This window comes from Lissotriton vulgaris, chromosome 1_2 (genome assembly GCF_964263255.1).
Source record: "Lissotriton vulgaris chromosome 1_2, aLisVul1.2, whole genome shotgun sequence".
Taxonomy (NCBI): domain Eukaryota; kingdom Metazoa; phylum Chordata; class Amphibia; order Caudata; family Salamandridae; genus Lissotriton; species Lissotriton vulgaris.
The window spans coordinates 116,967,786-116,987,681 of record NC_141686.1 but is presented as its reverse complement, the minus strand read 5'-3'; the positions used below and the strand labels follow the sequence as shown (position 1 = coordinate 116,987,681).

Below are 19,896 nucleotides of genomic sequence, written 5' to 3'. Positions count from 1 at the left end.
CCTCACTATCCAAGGGTCCGAATCCACTTTCGTTTTCCTCCTACCAGGTCGGGTTCGCCCGAGAACACTAACTTTGCATTTACTAGCTACCATAGACTTTGTCCCGCATCACGCGTGAGAGTGCACACTCTGCACCCGAGTCCCCTGGGTCTCCTAGAAGTAATCTAACGATTCTATAGTCAAGTCCTAGCGATTCCAAAGCCTATTAGTACTGTACTTACCTGCTAGTAATTTCGCATTCCACTTTCAGAGTATATGGTTTTCCGTGCCCCTCGGGCGTTTGTATATACTGTGCTAACTTAAGTATTTTCGTAAGAGTTTTGTTTTGTGCTTAGTACCCTGTCCTCATAAAGAGTACAGGGCTGTTGTGATCTTAATAAATACACTGTTTATTTTCATAACACTTGTGTGGAGTCCTTTCACTTGGTGTTCAAGGGGTATATGTGATGGTATAACAGCTGGCTTAACACGCCCTCTCGAGTCTTTAGCCTTAGACTGCTCGTATCCACGCTACTAGGATAGCTGGTCTATAAGGTTGACTTACAACCAATCATCAATAAGGGTTGCTGGACTGATACATAGTGTTCACTAGAATAGTGAGCACTGCATATCAGGCCACCTTCTCACACTCTGCACAATAAGAAAGCAAAATGAGGGATACAGCTGCTTAACGTCCCAGAGCTGCTTCTTTAAGTCAAACTATAAAGGCTATTGTGACCATGTAACTTGACTGTACATCTGAACCGAGCAAAAGTGTGCGCAACAGACCTCTGCAGCGCCATCTCCCAAAATGTCCAGCTGGAATGCCATAGGCGAAGTGAACAGAACACAACTTTACCCTCCCCCCACCCTACCCGTGGTGGCGGCAATACACCTGCGAGAATGGGATTAAGTTACACTGGCATGTTCATCAGACTTGAAAGAGATGGAGGGCTCTAATGGTAGAGGGACAGCCTGCAGATGGAAGGCCACGAGAGAGAAAGGTAACTAGGGGCCACCACTGGAATTCAAAATTCTTAAAGTTGTCTCTGAAGATATTAGCCATACGTTCAAGACTGAGCAGTCTCCAAAGACGTAAGTGCCAGAGGGAAATAGCCGGAGCCTCCCTCCTTTTCCAAGTAGCTGCCAGGGGGACCTTAGCTGCTCCAATGTAGAGCTACATGATCTTTTTATCCGCTCGAGTGTGGTGATCAAGAGAAGGATCCCGAAGCCCCAGAAGGACTCCCGCTATAGTGGGAGGGATGGGATACCCAAGCATGTCTTTTATATGTGCTAAGATTTCTTCCCAGAATGAACAGATAGACGGGCAGTCCCACCATATGTCGGAAGTCTCCCAGTAGTCCACACCCCCTCCAGCATCTATCTGAGGAAGTGGGGAAGATCAATTTGAGTTTGTAAGGATGTAAATCATGGTCTTGAGATATACTTCCCTTAGGTCCGTAGAATGATTAAAGCGTGCAATATCTGACCAAAGATGAGCCCATTCCTCATCAAGGATTGGATGTTGGATCATGTCTTCCCACATGGACATATACCTAGGGCGCGGGGAGAGGAGTGTTTTAAGCAGGAAGCTATAAATGAACCAAATCACCCCCTTCATAGAGGAGGTTTTGGTGAGGAAGGCCTCAAATTTAGTAAGGGGTCGAGTAGCCGCTTCCCTAACCGGGGGGAAAGCGCCCAGTGAATCAGTTGTGTGTAATGGTACTGTTGATGTGTAATGGTACCATTCTGTGTTCTCTAGTGCAAAATCCCTTTTAGAGTGATCAAAAGTGAGGGGGTCAAAGTTGTGGAATAAATGAGTCAGGGCTAGGCATCCCCCTTTCCTCCAGGCCTCGAAGGGTTCCTCATGTTGTGATGGGGGAAAGGCTGGATTGAAATGGATCGGAGTAAAAGGAGATGGGAAGGAAGTCCACCTGTCATCGCTGGGGACCGTATCCCAAACTTTAAGAGTGGTGCGTGTAGGAGTGCTAATGTAGGTGTACAGGGGTCTGTCCTTACGTGGGCGCCATACTACATCCCAACTAGTCCGTCCAGTCACACTACGATCCAAATGCAACCAGTGTTTTTCAGATTCTAACTGGGACCATTCAACCAAGACTCCCAATTGGGCCGCTTTGTAGTATAAAAGAAAATTGGGCAAGCCAACTCCCCCGTCCGCGCGGGAGCGGCGCAACAAAGAGTAAGAAGCGGGCCCTCCTGCCTTGCCAGATAAAACGTAGCACCATCGATTTTACTTTCCAAAAGAAACCATGCTTCAGATCGATAAGTAAGGCTTGGAATAAATAAAGAAGCTCAGGCAGGAGAGTCATCTTTACGGCATGTATGCGGCCTAGCCAAGAGAGAAAAAGAGGCTTCCACTTCACAAGCTCTGCCTGGATACGTGCAAGAATAGAGGGGGAGTTGGCAGCGTAAAGCTCCTCAAGGTTCGGAGTCAATTGAACCCCCAGGTACTGGATGGATGCGGTAGCCCACGCCAGTGGCGTAGGGTACGAAGGTGGAGGGCTGCCCCAGGTGAAAGGGTGAGATTGAGAATATATGATTTACCTAAATTAATTTTAAACCCTGATACTGACTCATACCATTAGAGTTCAGACTGCAAGCATGGAAGGGAAGTTTCAGGTGCTGATAGGGATAAAAGATCATCATCCGCAAACAAAGATATTTTATGGGATTCCCCCATGAATGGTATGCCTTGAATGTCTGGCCTATTCCGTATTGCAAGGGCTAGCGGTTCAATGCTGAGAACAAAAAGTAAAGGGGAGAAAGGGCAACCCTGCCGCGTGCCTCTCGAGTACAGGAAGGTAGGAGACTGTGCTCCATTGACCATGACTCTGGAGTCACAAGATAGGGAGCAAGATCGGGGGCGAATGTCCTATAAAAGAGCCGTAAACCCATCAGGTCCAGGGGCTTTATTAGGTTTCAGTGATGGCCGCTGTGACATCGTCTAAGGTGACAGGGGGAGTAAGCAGGTCATTCCACGCCTCCAATACCTGGGGTAAAGGTAGGGACTGAAGGTAGTCTCGTTGGGCTTCTTCGGCTAAAGAATCTCCAGTATAGAGGTCCCTATAGAAAGTCCCAAAAGAGCAGCTTTATCTTCATCTCTGTGTGTCAGCTCCCCCATGGGTCCCAAGATGCCACCTATATACGTCTTCTCCCGTTTATCTTTCAACTGCCTTGCTAGATGCTTACCGACTTTGTTGCCCTGAGTGTAAGATAAATGCCGCAGCTTGAGGAGAGTGAATTCTGCCCTATTATTATAAATGGACTGTAGTTTACCCCTGAGAGCTGTGAATTGGCGTAACGTTTGTCTCGTGGGTTTAGCCTTATGGGCCTGTTCAAGGGAAGAAAGTTCAGACTCCAAGAGCTCTTGCTCTCGAGCACGTTGCTTATTAAGTGCGGCATTAAGAGCGATGCATTCCCCCCAAAGAACTGCCTTCAGAGCATCCCAGGTAGTGAACTCCGAGGTATCCTCCGGGCGGTTAGCCTTAAAGAATTCAGTTATGGCAGAACGCAATTTAGTACAAGATTTCTTATCACGGGTAATGGACGCGGGGAAGTACCACTTAGGTGTGGGCGGGGCGTTACCCCTCCATTGAAGACAGAGTACAAGCTATGGGCAGAGATCGACAGGGGAAAAATCTTAGAGTCCTGAAGCTCCCCCTGCAGTGTCTGGCTGAGGAAGGAGTAATCCAACCCGGAATAGGTATGATGTACATGAGAATAGAACGTGTAGTCACGTGCCTGTGGGTAAAGCAAGCGCCAAGAGTCAAGGAGGCCCAAATCCTGAATATGTTGCTGTATTTCCCCAGAGAATGAGCCTGTGTCTGATCGTTGTGAGTGCGTACTTTCTAGGTCCTTGTGCCATATCAAATTAAAGTCTCTCAGAAGAACTAATAACCCTTCCGCAAAATCCACCAATTTCCCCAGAAACGTGTGTAGAAAAGACGTCTGAACTACATTGGGGGCATATAACGCCGCAAAAGTGCACAATTTCCCCCCCAGGCGACTCTTGCCCATGTGCCAACGGCCGTGCTTATCACTATGAATCCCCAGAGGTTGGAATTGGATAGCAGCACAAAACAGTATAGCAACCCCTCTGTGTTTCGTAGAGGCTGATGATCTATAAATTAGTGGGAATTGTTTATGCTTAAGGCGCGAGTCATCAGCCCTGGCTAAGTGCGTCTCCTGCAGCGCCACAACATCTAGATGATGATCTGCAATGTATTTCCAGATTTTCTAACGCTTCTGCGGGGAGTTGAGGCCCTTGACATTCCAGGTTCCAATGGTTAATGGGCTCATAGCACTTGGATAAAGGACCAACCTCTCCACATGTCAGATAGGGCCCACCACAATCCCTCTCGGCCCCCACAGTGACATAAAGCCCTAATCTGATGACAGTGTCTTCTCTACTCCTACCAGATATCGTACCCCCAATTGTTAAAAATCTGCCACCACATTCCCACCCTCCCCACCCAAAAACCCCTAGGAAAACATGAATAAAGAGAAACAAGGAAAAAAATCGAACAAATCTTGTGGTCGCCTCACAGGGTCGGAACGACCCCTTTGAGACCATGGGGTACCTCGGGTCAAAGGACTCGGTCCACGCCCGCCCCGGGGGGAAGTTGGACTAGTAGCGTGGAGTGCGGCTATCAAAACCAAAGCCGGCAGTAAAGGAACCTAAGGTTAACCCAAGCCTGCAGCTCTAGAGGACAACAGATGCTCGTACGGTACAATGCAGATAACAGTTACCAACACCATGGGGCATCTGCTGTGGCCGAAAATAGGAAGACCCCTTGCGAACAATCTCCGGACGTCTATGCATAGAAGGGGTTAGTCGGCCAGTAGGCTACTAGGAACAAGGGAAAAAGCCACAATCACAGAAGCAGGGGGCGCAGCGGGGCTGAAGGATGCAGGCCCCCACCACTGGTTCTCTGAAGTGTCCGAAGACGGAAACCAGCATAACCGAACAGTGTGTAGAGGAGAGCACCACCTGAATGGTCATTTGCATGTAGTCAAGGTCTTGCCCTTCACGACCAGGCCGAGGGCAACATCTTTCCCCCAGTGGGCTCTCCTCTCTTCCTTGGTGGTGCGGCCTCTATGCTTGAAGAAATGCCTAACAAATACAGTCCTTCCTGGATGTCACTAACATGGCGTCCCTTATTCTGGTACTCCAAACTAAGGCCAAAGGGGTAGGTCCATCTGTACCTGATTTTGTCGGCGCATAGCTTAGTAGTAATAGGCCTGAACAGTTGCCTCCGTGCCAAAGTAGCCAGCGCGACATCTTGGTAAATGTTACTGGAGAAGTTTTGGAATGCAATGGCGTCTCGAGATCGGGCTGCCTGAAGAACCGCCTCTTTGGTTTTATAAGAGTAAAATTTAGCCAAGATGTCTCTGTTGCGTGTTTATCTAGGTTCCTGATCGATACTGTGACCTTATGCCCCTATTCGGCTATAAATCCATTTATTCCCTATATTGGCATAACCGTTCAAGTGCGATATTCAGAAAGTCATCTCTGGCCTCACACGAACAGAGCCACATTCCAGAATAGTTCTCTGCCACTTCCTTTGCAACCAATTAGTGCAATGACAGAGCAGAAGTCACTATCTGATATTCCTAGATTAACACTCCGAGTTCTTCAACAAGATAAAAACTCAGCAAACCTGGAAATCCCCGCTTGCTGTGTTTTGATTAGTAATGGAACTCTAATGAGCAACTGATAGCTATCACTTCCTAGTGACATCTTTAATTGACGTCTTATGTCCAGCAAACTTGCGTCAAACCAGGCACCTGTCGGGTATAAATACTACCAACGTTGCCTTAAGCAATTGCTGGTGTCCCATTGCTGTTGTATGCTGTATGCAGTACGCTGATGCTGCTGCTGTCCCTTTGGTGGTGAAGCTGCTGATACCATTATCGCTGCTAAAGCGCAAACGATGGTGTGGTGAGCTTAGGAGCTGAACAGCCGTCCCTCTGCGAAGAGCCCAGCAGATGCCAAGCTGCCCGCGGACGCTGTCCCCCCTCCTCCTCCTCGACGCGCTGATCAGAGAAATCCAGCTCCAGCGCTTCTAGTCTGCCCTCGCGGGTGACTGGGATACCGAGTTCCTCCTGAAGGAAATACCAGCCTTCCATCATTCTATTCAGAGGTATGGTGTTGACTAAACCCTTAGATGAGAATTCTTGAAGCAAACCTTGGCAAAACCAACTTAACTTAGAGCTACTTACTTACTCCCCTTCCACGTGTTAGGCTTAGGCCAGGCACGCTGCGGTAGGTGTAGTTAGAAGCACCAGTTGAGTATTTTAGCCTAATGTATATATGACTGTATATATGTTTTATTACTTTTAAACCATTGTATGGCTAAGAAACCATATCAATGCTTTTACAGTATTATTTCGCAATACTTATCTTACTGTACGTACTTTTTATAATAACAAGTCTTGCAATTGTGGCAATACATTTCTCTTGTACGAGAAGAAAGACTGTTCAATAAATGTTAACCCTTTATTGACAAACGCCCGTCCCTCTATTCTCTACATATCGTGAAAGTAAACTGCACTAACCTGACTGAGTGAAATACCTGTCTATTGTTTCACACGACCTTAGAGATTGACTCTTGATCTGAGGAGCAAAGTTGTCATATTGCACGGTTGTTGGAAAGCTGAATCCCTTCTTGTCTGTGCCAGGGAAGCTGATCACTTCCTATTCAGTCAAGAAAGTTTCCAGTGACCTCTGAGCTAGTTGGTAACAACCCCAATTAAGTTTAGCATAGTCAGTAGAGGCCTGGAATATCCGCAGTTCCACGTCGATACTACTGTTTGTTATTCCAATGCGCAGGGCCTAGTGGGAAACTAGGAACTACACTACATCTCTCGGTCTCTTCTTCTCTCCTTGTTGTAATGCTCCCACTGTGAACTCGGTCCAGTTTGATCCTGAGGGTCTGTGGGGCCACGATCTCCGAGAAGATGCAAATCACAAATGCCTCTAGGTCTGGCCCCTTCGGGCCCTCCTCCAGGTCTCTGATGCGAAGGTTCTCCCTCCGAGCGAAGGTTCTCCCTCCGAGCCCTATTCTCAAGATCCTCCGCCTTAAGTTGCGTCTAGAGTAGCTGTTCTTGAAGCGAACCCACTTCTTCCCGGAGTTCGGTCGAGATTCGTTCTTGTTCCTGGTGGTGAGTTTTTAAATCAAGGACTCTAGTCCCCACCAAGTCCACATCTTGTTGTAGTGAGGAGAGATGTTCTGTCAAGTCGGAGTGCAGTTTATCAATAGAGGTTTTGATATCTTGGCCAATGTCCTTGCGCAAGTCCGATTTAAAGTCTTTAAACATGGCCTGGAGCTCTCCTTTTGTGAGGGCCATCGCCGCGGCGTTTGCATCTCCCCTCAGCGCTGCTCGTTTTTCTGTGGATGTGAAGAAGTCCGACACCTTGACAGGTGTTTTGGCCGTCGTCTTCTTAGGCGGCATAGGGTGTCAGCCGCAGACTGATGCAGGCGTCGGTATCACGGGGAGCCTCGTCCGAATGAAATTCAAACTGTCGTAGTGTCTAGCTGGTCAAACACCTCCCTCGTGTAGGCCTGCTAGTCCAGAGGGTCCGGAGGTGTGCCTCCCTCACAGCACCAAAGGACCCGTTGTGTAGAACGCTCCTCCGTGCAGAGTCCGCCGGTAAAGCAGCGGTGCAGTCGAGGTTAGGGCGCCAGAGGGGAGGCAACGCTTAAGAACAAGAAGGGAGGCCTAGGCTGAAAGGCAATCCGCAGTGTCTGCCTCGCGGGACCTCAGTTTGGGGAAGGTGCAGGGGCCCAGCAATGTTGTGAACCGGCGCCTCACACAATCGATGCTAGATTGGAAGCAGCATCTCCATCCAGTGCCAGGGAGATAAAGGCAGTCGCAGTTATGTGCAGAGGGCCCCCCTTCGCTAGAGACAGCTGTTGAAAAGGCAGTGGCCATGAAACTTCACCATCACGGTAGCCGGCACAACCGCCATCTTAAAGTCAGGCGCTCCGGGGGTAGTTGAAGGTCCGCTGAGCCAGCTTAATAGTGGAGGGCCCGCCGAAGTACCCACAAACTCGTCCCCACTTGCCTCTAAATGCACTACAGGGATGGGTAGAGCTGGGTCGGCCCCAGAGAGGCGCGAGCTGGAGTCACTGCGGAGGACGCGCAGAGAGTGCTCCGCCATTTTGAAAGAGCACGCCGTCCCCGGGCCTACAGCCAGGTGAAATACGGCGGATGAAGGGGTGATCCACACCCAGCACCGCTCTCCGCTCATGCCTCACATGATCCCCCGTCGGTAGCTGCTACGGAGGGCAGGAGAAAATCGCCACAACAGTCGAAATCTTCCCTCAGGACAGTGCGTGGACTGGGAGCCGAGACGGATTACGTCTGATCGGCCATCTTGCCCGGACTCGCCTCCCACGACTGTACTTTTTAACGGAAACAGCCCCTTTCGTCATAAAAAATGTATTCAACACTTAATACTATAAAGTACAATTCAACAATACACTCTACATATATTCATCTGCTAACAAAGCAAAACCTCTTAACTGTTAATTCTCATCTATAGCTTAGTGTGACACATCCTTTAGATATAAATATTGAGTAATTCAGACAGGAGAACTCCTTATTCTTGGCATCTTGCGAATACCCTGTAGAAACAAACACTGACAAACTCCGACTACCTGTCAACTGGTAGAGGGAAGCATGGCTGACTTTGTTGCCAAGCAACAAGAGTACATACCTCGGGTTGCATTCGTTGTCAAGTGCATCACTTTGATTTTAGCATGTCTTCTTCATTTGACTGCTTCTTATTCGTGAAAAACATGGCAAGTCACGACGCGTTCTTATTGAGTAGTGAGCCTTGCATGTTAACAGCAAACTGCTCTTTATGCACAAAGCATATTTATCATCATTCAATAAGTTCAGTACCAGAATGAAGTACGCTTTTTCAAGGTTTATAACCACCAATTAGCATACTAATGACATATCTGAAGATTACCTCACCCAACATCTGTCATCACAGGACATAATTCTCTAATCTGTGTTACCAAGAAAAATCCAACTTTTTTCCACAGGTAGCATTATAAAACATAGATGCCATGACAGAAATAATGTTTGTGCAATAGCAGCAATCACCTCACTTGATTACAAAAACATTTTTTTTGTTTCTAGGAGAGGGCTTGGGCACAGTGTGATGAAAAAAGTGCCCCTTTAGTATTTCTGATACCTCTAAGGAGGTGGCCCTGCCACCTCCTTAGACTGTAATTTTTGTACAATTTTGCAGCTCTGACTTCATTTACTAAGCCTATAGCTCTAAATCTCACAAATGCGGCACCTATTGCATATGCTCGTTTTCCTTTTGGACTGCCACAGCTTACATCAATGTGTGAGGGTTCATAAAACAAACACACAAACAAAACTGTTGGCTAGTGTTTGATGCTGATGTTTGCAACTTGTTTTTCTTCAAAGTAGTACTTTGGGTCACCTGTGTATAATGACTCTGCCCTTACTTGGTAATGCACATGGGCACTAGCTCCATTGTTAATTATTTTTCTCTGCTATGAGGTTCAGTCGTGTTTGCACGCCCCATACTAATTGTTTCCACAACACAATCTCTCCAATCCTGTCACAGAGAAAAACTTTGACGGTTTGTGAGAAGTTGGCCTGGTATATGCTGTCCACTAATTAAAGTGGGCACCTTGTACAAGTCTAAACAACCCTTATTGATGATTAGGTTAAAGACAACCTTTATTGAATGTGATCAATGTGGTAGTAATGGAGAGCTGCCTTCAGGCTAAGTGTCGAAGGAATGTAAAGCAGCTTGTTTTACCAGTCTATAACCTCCTGAATAAGCAAATGAAAGGAGAACCACACAAGGTATATATATATATAGAGAAGTGTGGCTCAGGGGTTAGAGGCGGCAGACCCGGAATCTGAGATCGGTCCTGGACCAGGGTTCAATTCCCCGCCCCGGCGGGTCTTGGGCTAAAAATTCCACGGACTCGATAATTCTCGTCCCGGTGCCTTCTCAACTCACGGGTTCACACTCTGCGACTCTGGGCAATAGCTTGCTTAATCTCCACAACGGCCCCTCGCGGCGGGATGCCTGACTTTCACCTTGTGGATACCCTGCTATCTCACAGGGGAATACCAGGACGGGTTCCCTAGGCAAGCGCCAGGATGCCCTTGTGGTGACAGGTTGCGCTATATAAGTATACCTACATTTACATTTACATATATATAAAATATATGTATTTATTAAGAAACACTCTCTACTAACCTCTTTGAGATTAGAGAACAAAGCACACAATATTACAGTACTAGAACGACAGTAAATAGCACAATACACAGTGGTCTCCATAGGGAGACCAAACCATATATTTAGAAAGTGGTATAACAACCACGACTTGACTAGACACAGTGCCTAAAGCACGTAGAATCACTGGGACCCCTAGGAACCACCCAAGGTAGTGACACAGGGGACCCACGGGGGACACGTGCAGGGTGAGAACACAGCCGTGAGCTCCGTACAATCCTATGGGAAAATCGCGGTTAGAATTTTAAAGTTTAAGGACACATAGGAGAGGACTTTGAGCAAACCCTTTCAGACTTAGAAGGTTCTAAGGCCAGCACCCATGTGAGCACCAGAGTACCTGTGTTACCTAACACAGGGAAGCCGGGTGCGTAGGTGTCAAATGGTGTCTGGAATCTTCGTCGTTTTCTATGGTGTGATGCTGCAAAGTGCTTCTGCCGTGAAGAGGAAAAGTATCCGGTGTGATCCAAGCCTGGATCAAAGCTGAGAAGAACCTGAAAGCAGAGGGGACCGAGTCTGCATCACTTGCCAGTGACCAGGGGCTCTGTAGACGAATACCCACCGCTGTCGGGAGTTTCAGGTGAGAAGAGCTGAAGCTTGACTCTGCAGCCACGGGGACCAGGAGACATCAACGACGACCAAAGTCTGCAGGCGAGCTGTCCCACGAAGGATGTAGAGGGCTGGGTCTAAGAAATTGGTTCTCTATATACTGCACCAAAGTAAGGCTCAGTGTGCACAGAGTCCACAGTCCCCAGAGGTATGGCAGAGGCTAAAGTTAGATATAACCTTACTCTCTAAAGTGGTAGCTTGGTCGAGCAGTAAAGCAGTATCAGAGGACAGTGTAAAGCATTTGTTGTGCACACTCAGTCAGGAAATGGTCTCACACACTCAAGAACTGAACTCTAGGTCAATGGTTTTATATATAAATATATAGTTTTATTTTAGAACCACAGTAGGTATCATAAATACTTTCTCAGAATGAGATGTTGCAATTGAATACTTTCAAATAGCAATAGGCTTTTAAATGCAATAGATATAGTTATTGCAATATGCAACACAAGTTAAACACAAAATAACATTGAGCTCAATGGGAAGTTTTAAGTAAATGCAATAATGAATGAATGGGCAATTTATTAAGTACAGACTAAGCCCAAGGGCATCAAGGCGCTGTGTACAGACAAGCCTACACTCTTTTACTCTAAGGGAGATTTTTCAGTCATCTAGCTCAGTGTAGATCGTCTAAGTACTTGGGATCTGAAAGAAACACATTTGTGATAAATTCCTTACCTTTGAATAACCCCCAGGCATCAGACTTGATCTGGAAAGCTTTAGTCAGCAGTACCCCTTTGCGTCAGTAGGTGTCGTCGTACGGCTCCGCGTACGTCGTCACCGAGATGACGTCACTGGAGCTACTTAGACACGCCCATGCGCGCTGATTTCAGTTCTTACTTTTTCCTCGCCAGCAAGCACAGGTCTGGAGAGAGCGGTACCCCCAGTCAATTTTTGATTGACTTTTTTGGGGACTTTTGTCTCTGGTTTTTGAATCTTTGACTCCTTGTGTGTAGGGATGCCCGGTTTAAAATCCTGCGTGGCTTGTCCCCGCATGATGTCTGTGACGGACCTGCACCATGAGTGTCTACTGTCTGGGGCACGACCACAACTCGAGTCGTACCTTGAAAGCCGGGCCCTGGCTCCGAAAACTTTGCGGGAGTGGTCCTGAAAGTTTCTGGAGGCCTGGTAGTCTCCTCCGTTCAAGATCCCGGTCCCGTGGGAGGTCGAGGGACCGGTCGCGGAGCCGCCATCACCATCGTTCGACAAAGTCTTCGTACTAGGAGTCTGGTAAGGCGAAGCACAAAAAGTCAAAGAATCAACGTCTTTCTTCCCCTTCCCCAAGCCTGTGCCACTGGATTCAAGCTAGGCTGCCTGCCAAAGGGTGACATATCCTTAAACCGGTCCCAGGATGCTTGTTTCCGGTCCAGGGAGGACCTGTCCTGGCAGTTCGGTCTGGACTGTTCCCATGAAGCACAGGGTCAGACTGATTTGCATATAGCCATGTCTGAACTGGGGTGGCAGAGTGGGCTAAAGAACGATGATGGATCAAACCCAGATCTTTTGACTGGGTGTGAGTGTTTGATTGATTCAGATGCTCCGTCCATCACCACCCCCTTTTGTACCCCATGACGCACAGGGTCAAGACTGATTTGCATATGGCTCGGTCCAAACTAGGTGGAGTAGTGGGCAAAAGAACGATGGATTTAACCCAGATCTTCTGACTGGGGGAGAATCTTTGCATTGTCAGCATTCCATCTATCATTTGTTTGATGGAACACTTTCCGCCCTAAATGGGATGGGTATGCCCAGTCGTGGGTCACTTGCTAACGGTGCCACTGGATTCAAGCTAGCCTGGTTGAAGAAGGGTGGCATACCCTGAAACCGGTCCCAGGATGCATGTTTCCTTTCCAGGGAGGAACTGGCCTGGCAGTTAGGTCTGGACTGTTCCCATGGACTGTTCCCATGAGGCACAGGGTCAAGACTGATTTGCATATGGCTCGGTCCTAACTGGGATGGCGTAGTGGCCAAAAAAACGATCTTTTGACTGGGGGATATACTGGAATATCAATCACATAGATCCACTGGACTCTTCAGTACAAAACATAATTTGCTATTTACTACATCTACAGCAATCCAATTCAGCGAGTACGTCCATACGCCTACATCTTGCTGCAATAGCTGCATATCTACAGAACAGACAACACTCTTTCCAGAGTGCCTGTCATTAAAGCATTTATGGAGTGACATAATAATCCCTCCAAGCCTTCCACCTGCTCAAGTGTGAAATCTCAACATTGTCCTCACCAGGCTAATGGGTCCACCCTTTGAGCCATTGCAAAGATGTGAAATACAATTTCTCACTTGGAAGGTAGCTTTCGTCATAGGTATCACATCTTTGAGGAGAGTGGGTGAGCTTCAGGCACTAACCATAGAAGAACCATTCTTACAAATACACCAAAACATAGTGGTTCTTTGGACCAACCCTAAATTTGTACCAAAGGTCATTTCTGCGTGTCATATCAACCAATCTGTTGAGTTACCTGTGTTCTTCCCTCAACCAGATTCTGTGGCAGAACATGCTTTACACACTTTAGATCTCAAAAGAGCAATTATTTACTATATAGAAAGAACAAAACCTTTCTGCAAAACAAAACATCTATTTGCTGCTTTTGCTCCACCACATGAAGGCAATCCTTTATCAAAATCAGGCATTGCAAGGTGGATAATCAAGTGCATTCAGATATGCTATGCAAAAGCAAAAAGAACACTAACAATTCCCCCTAGAGCGCACTCCACATGCAAACTAGGGGCTTCTATGGCATTCTTAAGAAATATACCCATGGATGATATATGCAAAGCTGCAACATGGTCTACACATCACACATTCACAAAACAGTATTATGTAGATGTGTTAGCAAGACAGCACACTAGTTTGGGCCAAGCAGTTTTACGTGCACTATTTCAGACAACTGCAACTGCAACAGCTACAGGTTAGCCACCACTTTGAAAGAGAACGGCTTTATAGTTATGCACAGCATATGATCTACATCTCACATGCCTCAAACAGAAAATGCTACTTACCCAGTATGCATCTGTTCTTGACATGTAGAGCTGTAGTCACACATGCCCACCCGCCTCCCCGGGTGCCTATGCCTGTTGCAGTTAATCTTACTTAGATACATATACACACGGACATCTCTTATTACTCTTATTAACTTCCATTATCACCCGCTCCGGCAAACAATCTAACAATGGAGTAGATGCCCATTCTCACTACCAAAGAAAAGAGGCGTCACCTACCTCGTGACTGAAAAAAACTTCTTCGAACAACAACAAAGTGCAAACATCGGGATCCAACACTAGATGGCGGACTATGCCAAGAACAGATGCATACTGGGTAAGTAGCATTTTCCTTCCATCTCGTCTGTGTTCAGCTGCAGGCAGTTCTCCTTCATCCATTCGGCGACGCTCGTCATGCATCTGTGGAAGTTGGTTCTGTTGGTGTTGGGGTCGTCTGTGAGTGAGAGATTGAGTTGGGTGTCGTCTGCATAGGTTGAGACCGTGTGATCTCACATGAGGTTGGACAGCTGGATCATGTATGCGTTGAAGAGAATGGGCTGAGGGGTGAGCCCTGAAAGACACTAGGTGATCTCCTTGGGTTCGGAGGTGAAAGGTGGGAGGTAGATCCTCTGGATTCTTCCAGTGAGGAAGGAGGTGAGCCACTAAAAATGGATTCAGTACCCTGAAAAAGACTGCAAACGTTGAAATGTGTTGGTGCATTCACTTGTGTGTGACAATAAATATTAAGTACAGCGGTTGTTTGTTTGGATTTAAAAAAGAAAATACCTCCCGCAACGAACCATCAAAGTGGGATGTCACAATATCAGAAATTGTAAATGGTCTTGATATTTGAACGTTGAGAATGTGTTTCAGTTAGTGATATGAATTAGTTTTCACTACAGTGGCTAAAGCAGTGTGAGTAGATGGTCTGCCAAAGTAGAATGCTTTGACAGTCACTTTGTTATGCTCAGTATAAAGTTGCTCTGTCTATCGTTGGGTTTTCATAACTGTTGAGTAGTGTGAAATCTAGAATTAGCAAATGCAAACTGTTGTTTCAAATTCTGCGAGGAGTTCTATTTATGCACACTAATCCTCTTTTGTTCATGCAAATTAATCTGCCTAAATAAAAATCCAACTGAATCCTTCAAGTCAAAAACATCAATAAGGTTGCTTATATTTGTTACATTTTGTTTACGTTTAAAGATTGACAGCTCAGGAAACATTGTAATGGAAAACATGATGCGGAAGGACGGTGGTCTTGATAACCAGCACCGACATTCCTCTAACAGGACTGTTCAGTCACCAAACTCGTCAGTGCCATCTCCAGGACTTCTAGGTACCTAGTACTGCTTTTATCTTTGGCTTCTCTTTGTTTTGAAGAATGCTGTCAATTAGTAGTGCTCTCTCTTTCATACACACATGCTTTCTGAGTATTGATTAATACTTCAACAACTTATGTGCTGTGGCTTTCTTCCCACCAATTTTTGTCCCCTGCGTGCCTGCTGCTTCCCCTGCACTCCCCATTCTTAGCGCTCTTTGTAGTAAGGTGAAATCTGACTATATGGTTACCCCAACTTTTTTCCTGGTGTTTTGCTGATTTTCGACTTAGTTGGCCTGAGACCCTGCTATTCAGGGCCCCAGTCTATCTGCTTTCTCTATAAAATGGACTCCATGTACTTTAGGTACACACCAGATTGGTTACTGGGTCACCCTTGTGAGCCCCTGTTTAGTGTACCATAGGTACCCAGGGCATAGGTGCATCCCAGGCCTACCAGGGGCTGCAGCATGTATTATGCCACCCCTGGCTGGCCTTCCAAACTGACACCACAGGTCTGTTCACACAGCCTGGGTAAGGTGTTGTAAACACCCCTACTTAGATATAGTATACTTATATCTCCCTTTACATATAGACACATATACACCTATAAGCCACTCCTATGGTAGGCCTCGACAATCCTGGAGGCAGAGTGCTTGGTTTTGATGTGAGAGGGTGCCCTAGCATGAGCTGAGCCCCTCTGCAGCTTTCGGAACCATCTCCTTATAGCTGTTCTATGATATAGCCATACCATATACCCTTAAGGGCATTATAATACTCGTGGTTAATGCTAACTTTGGTTTGGCTTTATCAAAACATGTTGTGTAAGGTGTCAAACACTTTGGAATACTACCCCCCGCCAATTCTGGCAGCGGGGGTAGCATTCCACCCTTCTAGAGGAAAAAGACATGTATGTTACTGCTTTACCCAGTTAAAGTTAAACAGAGCCTCAGCATCACAAAATGGATGCTGCTGCCAAAGAAACGAGTCTGACCTCCTGTTGCTGGGGGAAACTACAGCAAGGGCAGCCTGGACAATAGGTTTCCTGTCCAGGGAGGTGCCAGCACCTCCCCAGACAGGGGTTTTGTGTATTGGGGCAGAGAGGCCTGCATTCAGTGAATGCATCTAGACCATGGGTACACACAAACTTTCTCTCGGGGGCCACATTTACAGTGTGGTTTGTGTCCGAGGGCCGCACTGGTGGGGTGCTGTCAGGGGGGAGGGGCGGGGATATAGCAAAAAAACCTGTGACCATGAGGTTGAACACAGGTCCCTGCAGCGGACGCCTTCGTCCACTGAGCCACCAGACTCGACACACACACGTCTCTCTCTCTCTCTCTCTCTCTCTCTCTGCCCTCTGTCACCCTCCACCCTCTGTCACCCTCCACCCTCTGTCACCCTCCACCCTCTGTCACCCGTCACCCTCCACCCTCTGTCTATCTCCCTCCCTCCCTGTCTCCCGATCCCTGTCTCTCTCTCCCTCCCTATAGCTATCTCCCGATCCCTGTCTCTCTCTCCCGATCCCTGTCTCTCTCTCCCTCTAGCTATCTCCCTATCCCTGTCTCTCTCTCCCTCCCTCTGTCACCCTCCCTCCCTCTGTCTCCTCTGTCTCCCTTAGTCTGTCACCCTCTGTATCCCTCCCTCTGTCTCCCCCTCTCTCCCTCTGTCTCCCCCTCTCTCCCTCTGTCTCCCCCTCTCTCCCTCTGTCTCCCCTTCTCTCCCTCTGTCTCCCCCTCTCTCCCTCTGTCTCCCCCTCTCTCCCTCTGTCTCCCCCTCTCTCCCTCTGTCTCCCCCTCTCTCCCTCTGTCCCCCCTCTCTCCCTCCGTCTCCCCCTCTCTCCCTCTCTCTCCCTCCCTCTGTGTCTCTCTCCCTCCCTCTGTCTCTCTCTCCCTCCCTCTGTCTCTCTCTCCCTCCCTCTGTCTCTCTCTCCCTCCCTCTGTCTCTCCCTCCCTCCCTCTCTCTCTCCCTCTCTCTCTCTCTCTCTCTCTCTCTCTCTCTCTCTCTCTCCCTCCCTCTCTCCTCTGTCACCCTCCGCCCTCTGTCAGCCTCCACCCTCTTTCTATCTCCCTCCCTCCCTGTCTCCTGATCCCTGTCTCTCTCCCTCCCTATAGCTATCTCCCTATCCCTGTCTCTCTCTCCCTCCCTCTGCCACCCCCCCCTCTGTCACCCTCCCTCGCTCTGTCTCCTCTGTCTCCCTCTGTCCCTCTGTCCCCCCTCTCTCCCTCTGTCTCCCCCTCTCTCCCTCTGTCTCCCCATCTCTCCCTCTGTCTCCCCCTCTCTCCCTCTGTCTCCCCCTCGCTCCCTCTGTCTCCCCCTCTCTTCCTCTGTCTCCCCCTCTCTTCCTCTGTCTCCCCCTCTCTGCCTCTGTCTCCCCTCTCTCCCCCTCTCTCCCTCTATCTCCCCCTCTCTCCCTCTATCTCCCCCTCTCTCCCTCTATCTCCCCCTCTCTCCCTATATCTCCCCCTCTCTCCCTCTGTCTCCCCCTCTCTCCCTCTGTCTCCCCCTCTCTCCCTCTGTCTCCCCCTCTCTCCCTCTGTCTCCCCCTCTCTCTCCCCCTCTTTCCCTCTCTCTCCCTCCCTCTCTCTCTCTCTCCCTCCCTCTCTCTCTCTCCCTCTGTCTCTCTCTCCCTCCCTCTCTCCCTCCCTCTGTCTCTCTCTACCTCTGTCTCTCTCTCTCTCCCTCCCTCTGTCTCTCTCTCCCTCCCTCTGTCTCTCTCTCCCTCCCTCTGTCTCCCTCTCTGTCTCTCTATCCCTCCCTCGGTCTCCCTCTCTCTCCCTCGGTCTCCCTCTCTCTCCCTCTGTCTCCCTCTCTCTCCCTCTGTCTCCCTCCCTCCCTCTGTCACCTGGCGTGCGTGTGTGTCAGCCGGGGCCGGATTGCATGGAGAGGAGGGGAGAGACGGTGTGAGCAAGGATGGGACAGAGGGAAAAGCAGAGGGAGGGAGGTAGAAAGAGGAAACCGGGAGAGAAGATGATATAGAGTAGAGGAAAATACAGAGAAGAGTCATGGAAAGGAGAACTGGGCAGAGAAAGAGAGTGGATAGAAGAGAGAGTGGTGGAAGATGAGTCATGGGTGGAATATATGATAAGGGAGAGGGAAAAGAGAGAGAAGAAACAAGGAGAGATCGTGAAAGAGACAGCCAGAGAAAGAAGCAGAAGCGAGAAAGGGAGAAAGAGAATTGAATATATGGAAAGATTGCCTTCCTCTCTCTATCTCCCTCCCTCTCTCTATCTCCCTCCCTTTCTGTATCCCTAACTCTTTTTCCCTCCCTCAGTTCCCCCTCCCTCTGCCCTTCCCTCCATCTGTCTCCGCCTCCTTCCTTGTCTCCCTTCCTCCCTGTCTCCCTCCCTCTGTCTCTCTCCCTCCCTCCCTATCCCTGTCTCCCTTTGTCTCCCTCTGTCTCCTTCCCTCTGTCTGTCTCCGTCTGTCTCCCTCCTCCCTCTGTCTCTCCCGCCCTCTCTGTCTCCCTCCCTCGCTCTGTCTCTCTCTCTCCCTCCCTCTGTCTCTCCCTCCCTCCCTCTCTCTCCCTCTCTCTCCCTCTCTCTCCCTCCCTCTCTCTCCCTCTCTCTCCCTCTGTCTCCCTCTGTCTCCCTCTCTCTCCCTCTGTCTCCCTCCCTCCCTCTGTCACCTGGCGTGCATGTGTGTCAGCCGGGGCCGGATTGCATGGAGAGGAGGGGAGAGACGGTGTGAGCAAGGATGGGACAGAGGGAAAAGCAGAGGGAGGGAGGTAGAAAGAGGAAACTGGGAGAGAAGATGATATAGAGTAGAGGAAAATACAGAGAAGAGTCATGGAAAGGAAAACTGGGCAGAGAAAGAGAGTGGATAGAAGAGAGAGTGGTGGAAGATGAGTCATGGGAGGAATATATGATAAGGGAGAGGGAAAAGAGAGAAAAGAAACAAGGAGAGATGGTGAAAGAGACAGCCAGAGAAAGAAGCAGAAGCGAGAAAGGGAGAAAGAGAATTGAATATATGGAAAGATTGCCTTCCTCTCTCTATCTCCCTCCCTCTCTCTATCTCCCTTCCTCTCTCTATCTCCCTTCCTTTCTGTATCCCTAACTCTGTTTCCCTCCCTCAGTTCCCCCTCCCTCTGCCCTTCCCTCCATCTGTCTCCGCCTCCTTCCTTGTCTCCCTCCCTCCCTGTCTCCCTCGCTCTGTCTCTCTCCCTCTGTCTCTCTCCCTCTGTCTCTCTCCCTCTGTCTCTCTCCCTCCCTATCCCTGTCTCCCTTTGTCTCCCTTTGTCTCCCTCTGTCTCCTTCCCTCTGTCTGTCTCGCTCCCTCTATCTCCCTCTATCACCCTCCCCATGTCACCCTCCTCCCTCTGTCTCTCCCGCCCTCTCTGTCTCCCTCCCTCGCTCTGTCTCCTCTGTCACCCTCTGTCTGTCACCCTCTGTATCCCTCCCTCTCTTTCCCTCCCTCTGTTTCCCTCCCTCTCCCCTCTCTCCCCTCTCTCCCTCCCCCCTCTCTCCGTCTCCCCCTCCCTCCCTCTCCCCCTCTCTCCCTCCCTCCGTCTGTCTCTCTCCCTCCATCTGTCTCCCTCCCTCTGTCACCCTGCCTGCCTCCCTCTCTGTCTCTCTGTCTCTCTCTCTCTCCCTCCCTCTGGCTGCTTCTCTCTCCCTCTGTCTCCCTCCCTCCCTCTGTCACCTCAACTGGCGTGCGTGTGTGTCAGCCGTGGCCGGAT

At 48.8% G+C, this 19,896-nt stretch overlaps 1 protein-coding gene across 1 annotated transcript in view; it reads left to right on the top strand.

The window, feature by feature from the left end:
• Positions 1–19,896, top strand: part of TRIM24 (tripartite motif containing 24) — a 1,193,545-nt gene that overhangs the window by 521,346 nt on the left and 652,303 nt on the right. Inside the window, exon 11 of the mRNA XM_086952962.1 lies at positions 15,110–15,242. Coding sequence (XP_086809088.1) covers positions 15,110–15,242 — 133 coding nt within the window. The remainder of the gene's footprint in view (positions 1–15,109; positions 15,243–19,896) is intronic.